The following is a 12,168-nucleotide window of genomic DNA, read 5'->3' as shown; positions in this document are numbered from 1 at the left end:
GCCATGTTAACATGTGTAATACTACTAGGTCAGGCCACGATGACCCCCGGTATATCTGTTTTGAAATGTTTACTCTATTTTATAGCATTACTGCTTTTATAGTATTTGTACAAAATGAGGTGTTTTAAGTTATTGAAGTTCATATCCTACTCAATGGTAGCTTCTCATATCAATATTGTCTTTTTTTTTTTTTAATTACAGCTTGAATTTGGGAGTGGCCCTATGTTTCCCAGTACATATTCAGCACTGTTTCTTCTTCCTCTTTTAACGCACCATTGACCTCTAGGACTGCCCCATGCAGTCTGATGTGAGAGCAATGGAAAGTCCCGCCGTGTTTTGTCCCTGAAAATGATTTTAGATAGAAACGTGATTGATTTTCAAACCTGTTGTTGTTGATTCGATGAAACAATGCTTTAGTCTGTTTCTCAGGTTGTATGTCTTTATCAATACTGCAGGACAAAACCCTTCTGTATATGATTGTATGAAGAATGTTCAGTCTTGATGTACATTCTAGCCCTGCAGATGGGTCCAAATGATTCTCAGCTCTTAAACACAGTAGTTCCTGTGCAAGATGTACGTATCACTATCAAAAGGCAGCTGTCCCAGTGTATGTGGCTTTTCTTTCATACAGGGGAACATATTTAGTCCTTTTGTACATGTTCTACCATCATTTCTTTGTAAAGTAGAGACTGTTTCATGTGATTCTTTGTACTGGGATGTTTAAAACACGAGCCTGTTTGCAGGCTTTTAGACATAGTCACATTCATAATAATCATCTAGTTTGTACATCTTTCTTACCACTTGTTTTAGAGTAGATTCCTCTACCAGTTGCTGTACCCTGTCCTTTTGTAGATCAGATAAAGATACTTGTATGAGAACCCTTTTAGAGAATGACAATTGGTAGCAGACCTTTCTTCCCCTCTGAAGAAGTTTGTGAAGGTGGCACAAACTATTAGCTAGAAGGATCTTGAGGGCATAAACTAGAATCTCAGCGGAAGCCTTCGCTTTTAGATATGTAAACGTATTGCTTTTGTGACATTTAAAATGAAATAAAATCAGGATGAATTATCAAGTGGTGTGTAGTGTCTGTCTGAGCAGGATTTCAGTCACAGTAAGAACATGTTTCAATAAAAGGTGACCAATAGAATTGTAAGAAATACAATTTTATTAAAAACTCTTAATTCCAGATGCTTGCATACAGACTTCAGAAAATCAATAATAGCATTACCACTGGAATTGTAGACTGAAAGAAAAACATTATTAATGTAAAATGTAGTACCATAATGTAAACTGGTTGTAGCTATAGGTTATCAACATGAAAGACATCCACCTGTGTGTTCAATACCACTTAATATTGTAACAGACCAATGCAAGAGAAACCATGCGTCTCATTGTCCAGTCAAGAGACAACTCTGCTGTCATGGACATGTTCACAACTAATGATGGCTTAAGTGGCCCGAACATCTTCACTTTGGGACAGTGTGTCCCAGCACTGGTACTTTATGTCAGCACAAAGCAAACCCATGTTGCCATTCACCCTGAGAACATATCTTATACATCTAATAAACTCTTGTCTTAAATTTAATTTGTGCAGCATCCATTCTCTAGGGAATCTATATCAAACTGGTTGTTAATTGGATTCTCAGCCAATCATCTGGATATGAACAATCATTGAAGATCGTTTTATATCAGCCTTTTCACACTGCTAAGTTGTGTCCACCCTCGGTAATGGAACCATGCGGGAAAGGCAACCATGTAGAGAATGTTTCTGAGCCAGCCCAACACTGTGCAGGTCAGCATGGTAGTGTGACAACAGGTATTAGGATGTGCTCACACACGCTGCCCAACTCTGACCAATCACATCAGCTCTTGACAATACGTGGGCAAAAGATCAGAATTGGGCAAAAACCAAAACGAGCACCTGAGGGGGGCCTCAGGACTGAGTTTGGAAAACCCTGCCTTAGCGAGCCAAACTGAAAAAAGGTTTGAAAGATTGGGTCCTGTCAAGGAGAGGGGAAGAGTTGCACGATTGTAGTCAGTAGGGTTATGATCGGCTAAAGCACAGAGGGAGCATCCTGTGTAACAGATGATGGCCTGGTCCGGACGTAGACATCTAACTACATCAGGGATGGTCAACTCCAGTCCTTCTGGGGCCTGATTGGTGCCATATTTTTGCTGCAGCTAACACACCTGACTCCAATAATTAACTCATCATGATCATCAGTTTAGAATACAATGTGTTGAATCAGCTGTGTTTGCTATGAATGGGGTAATACTGCGACCTACGATGACTGGAGTTTCCCATCCCTGATCTACATGTATGTATTGTATCTGTCAGAATGTGTTTTTAACAAGCCTTTATTGAGCTACATAATCCACTGCTTTCATTCCAACCAAGTCAAAATGTCTCTTTCCCGGCCGGGTGTGTAAGTTCTAGCGAATAGCCTTCACAGGACTCTTGAAGCTGGAGGCAGCCTGGAGTTGGAGTTGATAAGCCATGGGGTGGATCTTGAAGCCATATAGCCTGAGGAAAAACAACAACTAAATATTACAACACAATAACAGTGTGGATTGTAGAAGGCTGCCATTATGCTAACGTGTCTCAATCTCCTTACCGAGGGAAAAAAATGTCATCTTCAAATCAAGCAAATGGTTTTTGTTACAGTTCCCAGCTGAACATGAATTAAGTAATAACTCGAACAAATCAAATGGGGTAAACCAAGCATCTTGATGAATTTGCAAAGATAAAGATAATTATAGAAATAAACCTTGGCACAAACTGGTTGGCAGGTCGTTTTGGCCGGTACTCTGGGTGCACCATAAATAGCATGTGGGGGAAGCCTGTCCCAAAGTAGGCCCCGTCCGTGTGGTGGTGCCGGGAGGACTTGGGGGTGTACACATCCATGCACTTTGGACAATACAGCTTCACCATCGCCTCACCTGGGATGTCTGACAGACCTATGGGAGAGGAGAGATCAACATTATGTAACACCGCTGAGGGCACAGACATCTATTCTGCTGTCAGCTGGCAATTAAATATTGATCAAATATATTTACTGTGCAAGCAAGAGTAATCTTTTTGAAGATTCCCTCAGACCTGTGTGAAATACTGCTGACAATCTGTGATATAGTTCAAAATGTGACTGGAGATAAATGGTTCAATTCCATGAAAAGAGAAGAGGTATGTTCTGTAAGTGAACAGGAGTATGAATACATTAAAGTCAAACTCACCAATAGGAAGCATGGGTTGATTCTCACAGTACACTCTTGGGCAATAGCCAAAGTCCCCTTGTTGGTACTTATCCAGCTGCAAACCAAAAACTATTTCAGTGTGTAACATGGTCACACAGCTAGTCCAAGAAGGCCAAACTAACTACATAAACGGACAGGTAGAATTTAGAATAGGGGTCTCCAAACTTTTTCAGCACGAGCTACTTAAAACAAAAAAATGAAGCATGTCACAAGCTACATTTTTATTTTATAGCTTTCAAATAGTTGTTTTGTCAATATACCTGGCAAAATAACAGTTAATAGACAACGAAGTGGGCCCACTAAAATGTTCCTGAATTCTCTTTTCACTGTTATATTTCTCCTGGTTTGGGATTTATTTTAAATTTTTTACATTTGCTCAATGTTACAATTCTTCATAGAGAAAAATGGAAAATGGATGTTCTGAGTCCATGTCAAAGCTTAAAATCACATGAAGACCCTTTGAGGTCTAGGAAAAAAACAAACACATTTTAATTTGAGTGTAATGTACCCTTTAATTGCACATCTCGCAAGAGAGGAATGTGTCAGTCTAGCGATGTTGCTGCTGTTACCTATTGCTGCAGCACGTCATGACAGAGTTTGCAAAACAAATCAGCACCTCATTGATACAAATAATCATCATGATAGTTGTCAGATAAGCCTACTTTGCAATATGCATTTGATTGAACGTTTTTTCAGTCTACCCAAAAGACTCCGGTCGCCATCTAGCTACACACAGACTCAGACAAATGAGCGCCCTAAACAGACAGGGGCAATATTGCTGGAAATTAAATTGGCAGATTGTGTTACGCGTGGCTTTTTAAGCCAATAGTGGCTAACTAGGGGTTGGACAATGTCACTGTGGCTTTGATAGCCGGGAGCTTTACATTTATGACAGTTTGCCACGGAACACATGAAGAAAATGCATGTAATTTCAGAATTGATTGGCGAGCTACTCCTAGGTGGGCTGCGAGCTACTGGTAGCTCACAGTCTACCTGTTGGAGACCACTGATATAGAGATTATCCAAACTCCAGAACAATATATACAGATCTAGGGTTTACTACCATCTGAGCGATGCCTCTGTTGGTGAGGATGTAGCGTGCGTGGATCAGCCCGTACAGCATCTCTGCTGCCTGCTCTATCAGGTCACTCTGGTTGGGGTTGTCCTCCAACTCCTCATCTGACAGACAGACATGACAGTGAGGCTTTCAGATCAACACACAAGGTACACAGAAGCCTATAGTGACATGATGCATGAATAAAGCACTGGGAGGCAGCATTATAACATCTGCAGGTCTTTCCTGTCTTTATACACACACATAAGTCAGGCTTTCTGATCAACACAAGGTAGACTTCAACCTATAGATGCACTGAATCAAAGTATGTAGTCACAGTACTGTGTCCTTGTGTCTTTTGAAAGGCACTTGTAAATACAAACAGAAGTGATAAATTAGCCTTTAGGAAGCGTCAGTGTGAAGTCATGCCAGACGGTGTAGTGATGAGCTCACCTGGTTCCAGGTCCAGGATCATGTCAAGGGCCTGGCGGTAGTGAGGCACCTGCTCATTGAGCCCTGTCAGGTTAAACTTGTCCTGAATGTAGTCCTCATCAACCTGGTAAAGTGGAATGGATCAACATGGTTAGTAGTTTTCAGCTGCCAAACACAGTCTACTACTCTTTATGAATTGGCCAAGGTTGGTCAATTGCATAACAGGGTTAAAGGGATTACTTCAGTATTGGCAATTAAGACAAGCAGGAGAGTTAAAGGTAGAATTAAGCAACGTAGCGTAGCCTACACGGTGCACTGTGCTGGAATATCTGAAGCTTCCACCACGCCATAACAAGCTTATGTCACGGTTACACACTATGGCACCAATACAAAACCACCCCACGACTTTAAACACTGTATTTTGGTCCTCTTTCACATGGAATTCTCCATCTGTGTTTTGGGTATATTTGGCTGGTAGTTGTAACAGTTCAGTCTGTATTTCAAATGATCAACTAACTTCACAAACAGTTGGCTAAGTCAGAGCAACAGTATTTCCCCTGTCTGTCCTTCTCATTCTTTGATGTTCTGACATAACTAGCTATCTACTCACCTCACAGAAAAACTCATTCCCCCTCAGGCCACAGAACCAGGAGATCCAGGACACCTCCTCCGAGCTGCTCATCCTCTGAACAAGTGGGGGGTGATGGTGCAACGGCATGCAAAACTTACATGTATTTCAGAATTTCCATTGTATTACTAGAATATAAAGCTAGCTGGGCTAAGCATTTCGCTACACTCGCAATAACATCTGCTAACCATGTGTATGTGACCAATAAAATGTGATATTAGCTAGTGGTGTATTCCATTCTGATCCAGGGACCTGAAGTATGTGCACACTGCAGGCTTTATTTCTGCCCCAGATGTTAGCTAGCTAATTCATCAAATCATCAAGCCCAGATGTGTTAGTACTGCGCTAGAGCAAAAACCTATTGTTATTAGTCAAATTATGCATAAAGAACTCTAGCTAGCTAACGTTAGCTACATAGATAACACTAGCTAGCTAACCCCGTGTTTACTAGCTAGTTACATTAGTTTAATAACGTTAGCTAGGTAACGGACATTTTCCACACGCATGAAATACATACTGATTTGAAAGTAAACAATGAACTGTGTAAAACCAAATGTGTTGTGTTAGCACACGTTTACTCACCCTCTTTTATGTTAGCTAGATATATCTACCGGTAGCTACTTTGCTAACTAGCTAACACCTTAGCTAACTGCTGTAAACAATAATGCTACTTCCGGTGGAATCTTCGGCTTCTCCGACCTGTGTTGATGAACAGTTTGTTGTTCCAGTCAAACCGCGAGTATTAGTGATGGGTCGTTCGCGAACGAGTCGGCTCTAAGAGCATATCAGAAGCGCCCAATCTATTTATAAAAATATTTTTAAAATAACATAATAATCCAAAGATTTAAATTAATATAATTAACTAATTCAAATAACGATTTATTTTTACAATATAGGCCTAAATGCTCAAGCGCATACTTTCGTTCTGACTGTGCTTAGACCAGTGGTCACCAAACTACGGCCCACGGCCCGTCAGCACATTTGGCCCGGCCCTCTGAACAATACCAGAGACGCTATCGAATTTTTTCCTATTTGGCCTCCAGAAAAAAAATCATAGGCCCGGCCCTGTCAAAGAGAAACGGAATAATGGCGAAAAGGTTAGGTAAGAGAAAAATTGATTCAGAATGCAGGGTATTTAACCTGCAGTGGACAAACGATTATGTTTTTGGTCAATGCAAAGAAAAGGCTGTTTGTCTCATCTGTCAAGAGACGGTGGCGGTATCCAAAGAATACAATCTTCGCCGACACTATGAATCCCGTCACAAAGACAAGTACGATAGCTTGCATGGCCAAATACGAGCAGACAAACTCTCAAAGCTAAAAAGTGGACTACTATCTCAGCAGAATACATTTGTACGCCAAGCTCAGCTGAACCAGGCATCCGTTCGGGCCAGCTTTCGGGTTGCTAAACTGATAGCAAGAAGCGGTAAGCCTTTCACTGACGGAGAGTTTGTTAAGAAATGTATGGATGCTGTCGCGGAGGAGGTGTGTCCCGAGAAGAAAGATGCATTTAATGCCGTAAGTCTGTGGGCGAGTACAATCACCAGACGCGTTGAAGAAATCGGGAGTAATGTATATGCCCAGCTGCAGCAGAAGACGAAAGAATTAGACTTTTTTCATTAGCACTGGATGAGAGCACGGACGTGCAAGACACAGCGCAACTGCTCATTTTTATTCGTGGAGTTAGCGCAAACTTTGAGATATGCGAGGAGCTGGCAGCCCTCAAAGTCTCAAAGGGACTACAACGGGAGAGGATATTTTTGACAAAGTGTGCCAAACCATGGAGAAGTTGGACCTGGACTGGTCAAAGCTAGCTAGCATCACGACTGACGGGGCTCCTAGCATGGTGGGCGAAACTCGCTGTCTAATAGGACGCATGAACCGGGAGTTGGAAAAAAGGGGTCTCACCGCCCCGCTACGAGTCCACTGCCTAATTCACCAGCAAGCACTGTGCTGCAAAGTGTTGACGTGGGATTCTGTAATGAAGGTTGTGGTGTCGTGCATAAACTTCATCAGAGCAAAGGGACTTGAACACAGGCAGTTCCAAGAATTCCTGTCTGAACTGGAGTCTACACACGGAGATGTGCTGTACTACACAGAGGTCCGATGGCTGAGCCGGGGCAGAGTTTTGAGGCGTTTTTACGAGCTGCTACCCGAAATTAACGCATTTCTTCATTTAAAAGACAAAACGGTCCCAGAGCTGATCGACCCAGAATGGAAATGGCACCTCGCATTTTTAACAGACGTGACAGAAATACTTAACAGCCTTAACTTGCAGCTACAAGGGAGGGGAAACTCATTTGCGACATGTATTCACACATAAAAGCATTTGAGGTGAAATTAGCGCTGCTTTTGGAACAAGTGAAAAAGCGCAACTTCGTCCATCTTCCTGCTACCCAAAACCTGTCGACAGAGAACCCAGCGGTCCCGTTCCCAGCTCAAAAGTGCGTGGAAGCACTGGAAATGCTGAAGGCGGAGTTCGGTGTGCGATTCAGTGAACTACATGTTCATGCAAAAGAAATCCGTCTTTTTCAGAACCCCTTTGTTGCCGACATTGATGAAGCCCAGCCTTCATATCAGTTTGAGTTGGCTGAGTTACAGAACTGTGATGTTCTGAAAGACTCATTCAAGCCCAACAGTCTCATTGACTTCTATGCCGCCCTCCCAAACGACACATATCCAAACATCAAAAAACACGCAATGAAAATGTCCACAGTTTTTGGCAGCACGTATATCTGCGAGAAAACCCTTTCTCGCATGAAACTGCTGAAAACCCCGATGAGATCAAGATTGACAGATGAACATTTGCATCAGTGCTTGAGACTGGCTGTAACTAGAATGGAACCTGATATTCAACTTCTCACCAGCCAGATGCAGGCCCACAGTTCACACTGATGAACATACATAGGTAAGCTCACTTTTCTGACTTGAATGAGTCATTCTGAGCATAAACAAATATAATCATAATAAAATCTACTGGGATAAAATCCATCTTTACAACCATACTGGTAGTGAAATGTATTGTGCTGTGTAGGTGCTGTATCACTTAGTTCAGTGTCTCAACCTGCTTCTTTTGTGGTTTTCACAGGGAAGTTGATGAGAGAGAGCTGCAAACAGCGGTGTCTACAAGCCTACTGGAACCTACAAAAGGATTATAAGGAAGGAACACAAGAACTTTAAGAGACTGCTCATATGTGTCAGAGAGATTCTGCTCTGACAACTGAGCTGAACTTTTATCTGTTAAGATTGTGCATGGCACGACAGAAAGTTAATGTTCCATGGCTTTTTTTTTCTATGAAGAACCCAGAGAGAGTTATTTAGTTATTATTTATTTCCTGTTTTTTCTGTGAAGAACTCAGAGAGGGTTATTTAGTTATTATTTATTTCATTAGTGTTATTATTTGTTTCCTGACTTTTTTTCTGTAAAGAACCTGGAAAGGGTTATTTGGTTATGTGTGGCTTTCTGGAAAACAATACATTTTTTAAGCTCCCTACGATCGTCACACTTTTTCTGTTACAAACTGACACCGGCCCCCCATCAGAGAAGGGAAAAGTTATGTGGCCCTCACAGGAAAAAGTTTGGGGACCCCTGCCTTAGACTAACAGCCTCACCTGTTGCTCCTGTCAATCAGACACGTAACCAATGAACCAAAGATGCGTGAGGGAGGGCCGAGCCAACTCAATTCAATTCAAGGGGCTTTATTGGCGTGGGAAACATGTCTTAACATTGCCAAAGCAACTGAGGTAGATAATATACAAAAGTGAAATAAACAATACAAATCAACATTAAACATTACACATACAGAAGTTTCAAAGAATGAAGACATTACAAATGTCATTATGTACATGGGAGTTTATCAAAATTGGGTTTGTTTTCAAATTCTTTGTGGATCTGTGTAATCTGAGGGAAATATGTGTCTCTAATATGGTCATACATTGGGCAGAAGGTCAGGAAGTGCAGCTCAGTTTCCACCTCATTTTGTGGGCAGTGTCCACATAGCCTGTCTTCTCTTGAGAGCCATGTCTGCCTACGGCGGCCTTTCTCAATAGCAAGGCTATGCTCACTGAGTCTGTACATAGTCAAAGCTTTCCTTAAATTTGGGTCAGTCACAGTGGTCAGGTATTCTGCCACTGGGTACTCTCTGTTTAGAGCTAAATAGCATTCTAGTTTGCTCTGTTTTTTTGTTAAATCTTTCCAATGTGTCAAGTAATTATCTTTTTGTTTTCTCATGATTAGGTTGGGTCTAATTGTGTTGCTGTCCTGGGGCTCTGTGGGGTCTGTTTGTGAACAGACCCCTCTGTTCTGGTACAGATCTACTACTCCCACCACTCCTCTCAGGATCCCTCCCTCTGTTCTGGTACAGATCTACTACTCCCACAACTCCTCTCTCAGGATCCCTCCCTCTGTTCTGGTACAGATATACTACTGACAACACTCCTCTCAGGATCCCTCCTCTGTTCTGGTACAGATATACTACTGACAACACTCCTCTCAGGATCCCTCCTCTGTACTGGTACAGATCTACTACTCCACAACTCCTCTCAGGATCCCTCCCTCTGTACTGGTACAGATATACTACTGACAACACTCTCAGGATCCCTCCCTCTATACTGGTACAGATCTACTACTCACAACACTCTCTCAGGATCCCCCTCTGTACTGGTACAGATATACTACTGACAACACTCCTCTCAGGATCCCTCCCTCTGTACTGGTACAGATCTACTACTGACAACACTCCTCTCAGGATCCCTCCCTCTGTACTGGTACAGATATACTACTGACAACACTCCTCTCAGGATCCCTCCCTCTGTACTGGTACAGATCTACACTCACAACACTCCTCTCAGGATCCCTCCCTCTGTACTGGTACAGATCTACTACTACAGACAACACTCTCCAGGGATCCCTCCTCTGTACTGGTACAGAACACTCACAACACTCCTCTCAGGATCCCTCCCTCTGTACTGGTACAGATCTACTACTCACAACACTCCTCTCAGGATCCCTCCCTCTGTACTGGTACAGATCTACTACTGACAACACTCCTCTCAGGATCCCTCCCTCTGTACTGGTACAGATATACTACTAACCAACACTCCTCTCAGGATCCCTCCCTCTGTACTGGTACAGATCTACTACTCACAACACTCCTCTCAGGATCCCTCCCTCTGTACTGGTACAGATCTACTACTCACAACACTCCTCCTCAGGATCCTCCCTCTGTACTGGTACAGATCTACTACCCTCACAACACTCCTCTCAGGATCCCTCCTCTGTACTGGTACAGATATACATAACACTCCTCTCAGGATCCCTCCCTCTGTACTGGTACAGATCTACTATGCTACACTCCCCGGATCCCTCCCTCTGTACTGGTACAGATCTCACCTCCACTTCACTCCCTCTCGCAGGATCCCTCCTCTGTACTGGTACAGCTCTACTACTGCTACACTCCTCTCGGATCCCTCCACTCTGTACTGGTACAGCTCTACTACTCACTGCCCCTCTCCAGGATCCCTCCTCCTGTGCTGGTTTGGTCTCTACTACTCCCAACAGCCACTCCTCTGGATGCCTCCTCATGCTGGTACAGATCTACTACCTCTAACCCCACTCTCCCTCTGCACTGGTATATCTCTACTACTCTCCCTCCTCCCTCTGTACTGGTACAGCTCTACATACTCTCACCGCTCCTCCCTCTGTACTGGTATATCTCTACTACTCTCACCACTGCTGTTCTGGTATATACTGCAAAACATACTCCTCTCCCCGACTCCTCCCCTCTGTGCTGGTGCAGCTCTACTACTCTAACCCCACTCTGTGTACTGAGTATATCTCTCCCTCCCCACTCGTGCTGGGTACTGGCATACTGCCTCACAACACTTCCTCTCAGGACTCCCTCCCTCTGTACTGGTGCAGATCTACCCTCTGCTAACCTCCTCCCAGGCTCCTCCCTCTGTACTGGTGTTTACAGATCCTGCCCAACTCACCACCACTCCTCTCAGGATCCCTCCTCTCTGTTGCTGGGCTGCAGATCCTACGAGTCACACCACTCCTCTCCAAGGATCCCTCCCTCTGTACTGGTACAGATATACTCTGACAACCTCCTCTCAGGATCCTCCCTCTGTGCTGGTACAAGATGCCACTGCACACTCACAACACTCCTCCCAGGATCCCTCCTCTGTGCACGGGTACAGAATATACTGACAACACTCCTCTCAGGATCCCTCCTCTGTACTGGTACAGATCTACCACTCACAACACTTTCCCTCTCAGGATCCCTCCTCTGTACTGGTGCAGATCTACTACCTCACAACACTCTCTCAGGATCCCTCCTCTGTACTGGTACAGATATACTACTCACAACACTCACTCTGAGATCCCTCCTCTGCTGGTACAGATCTACTACTCACAACACTCCTCTCAGGATCCCTCCCTCTGTGCTAGTACAGAATGCTCTACTCACAACACTCCTCTCAGGATCCCACCACTCTGTACTGGGCCACAGATATACCACTCACAACACTCCTCCTCAGGATCCTCCTCTCTGTACTATGGTACAGATCTGCTATGACTCAACCTCCTCTCAGGATCCCCTCCCCTCTGTGCTGGTACAGACTCTCCTCTTTCTCACAACACTCCTCTCAGGATCCCTCCCTCTGTACTGGTACAGATATACCTACGCCTCCTCTCAGGATCCCTCCTCTGTACTGGTACAGATATACTACTCACAACACTCACTCTCAGGATCTCCCTCCTCTGTACCTGAGCTGAATACTACTCTAACACTCCTCTCAGGAT

General features: G+C 43.7%; 1 protein-coding gene across 2 annotated transcripts; it reads right to left on the bottom strand.

The window, feature by feature from the left end:
- Positions 1 to 1,147: 1,147 nt before the first annotated feature.
- Positions 1,148 to 6,325, bottom strand: LOC124027688 (casein kinase II subunit beta-like). Of its 2 annotated transcripts, none has more exons than XM_046340056.1 (7): positions 5,949 to 6,325; positions 5,349 to 5,462; positions 4,760 to 4,862; positions 4,316 to 4,431; positions 3,232 to 3,307; positions 2,769 to 2,958; positions 1,148 to 2,524 (listed from the first exon to the last, which is right to left on the bottom strand). In XM_046340056.1, the coding sequence occupies exons 2-7, from the start codon at positions 5,454 to 5,456 to the stop codon at positions 2,434 to 2,436; spliced, it is 684 nt and encodes a 227-aa protein (XP_046196012.1). In that variant the 5' UTR covers positions 5,457 to 5,462; positions 5,949 to 6,325; the 3' UTR covers positions 1,148 to 2,433. The 2 variants fall into 2 exon arrangements, with proteins under 2 accessions (XP_046196012.1, XP_046196013.1); XM_046340057.1 differs by having other exon boundaries at positions 5,349 to 5,423; positions 5,949 to 6,322.
- Positions 6,326 to 12,168: the final 5,843 nt, after the last annotated feature.

The sequence above is a fragment of the Oncorhynchus gorbuscha genome, unplaced genomic scaffold, assembly GCF_021184085.1.
Source record: "Oncorhynchus gorbuscha isolate QuinsamMale2020 ecotype Even-year unplaced genomic scaffold, OgorEven_v1.0 Un_scaffold_3469, whole genome shotgun sequence".
Classification (NCBI taxonomy): Eukaryota; Metazoa; Chordata; class Actinopteri; order Salmoniformes; family Salmonidae; genus Oncorhynchus; species Oncorhynchus gorbuscha.
The sequence above is the reverse complement of the archived record's forward strand: the minus strand, read 5'-3'. Positions and strand labels throughout refer to the sequence as shown.

What these genes read in the sequence shown, in the direction of transcription:
- LOC124027688 (XM_046340056.1), bottom strand. Translation starts at nt 5,456, where the DNA reads ATGCCGTTGCACCATCACCCCCCACTTGTTCAGAGGATGAGCAGCTCG. An exon ending in GATCCTGGACCTGGAACCAG is followed by an intron (nt 4,432 to 4,759) that starts GTGAGCTCATCA and finishes TCTGTCTGTCAG; the next exon opens with ATGAGGAGTTGGAGGACAAC. An exon ending in GCCAACCAGTTTGTGCCAAG is followed by an intron (nt 2,525 to 2,768) that starts GTTTATTTCTAT and finishes GTTTTTCCTCAG; the next exon opens with GCTATATGGCTTCAAGATCC.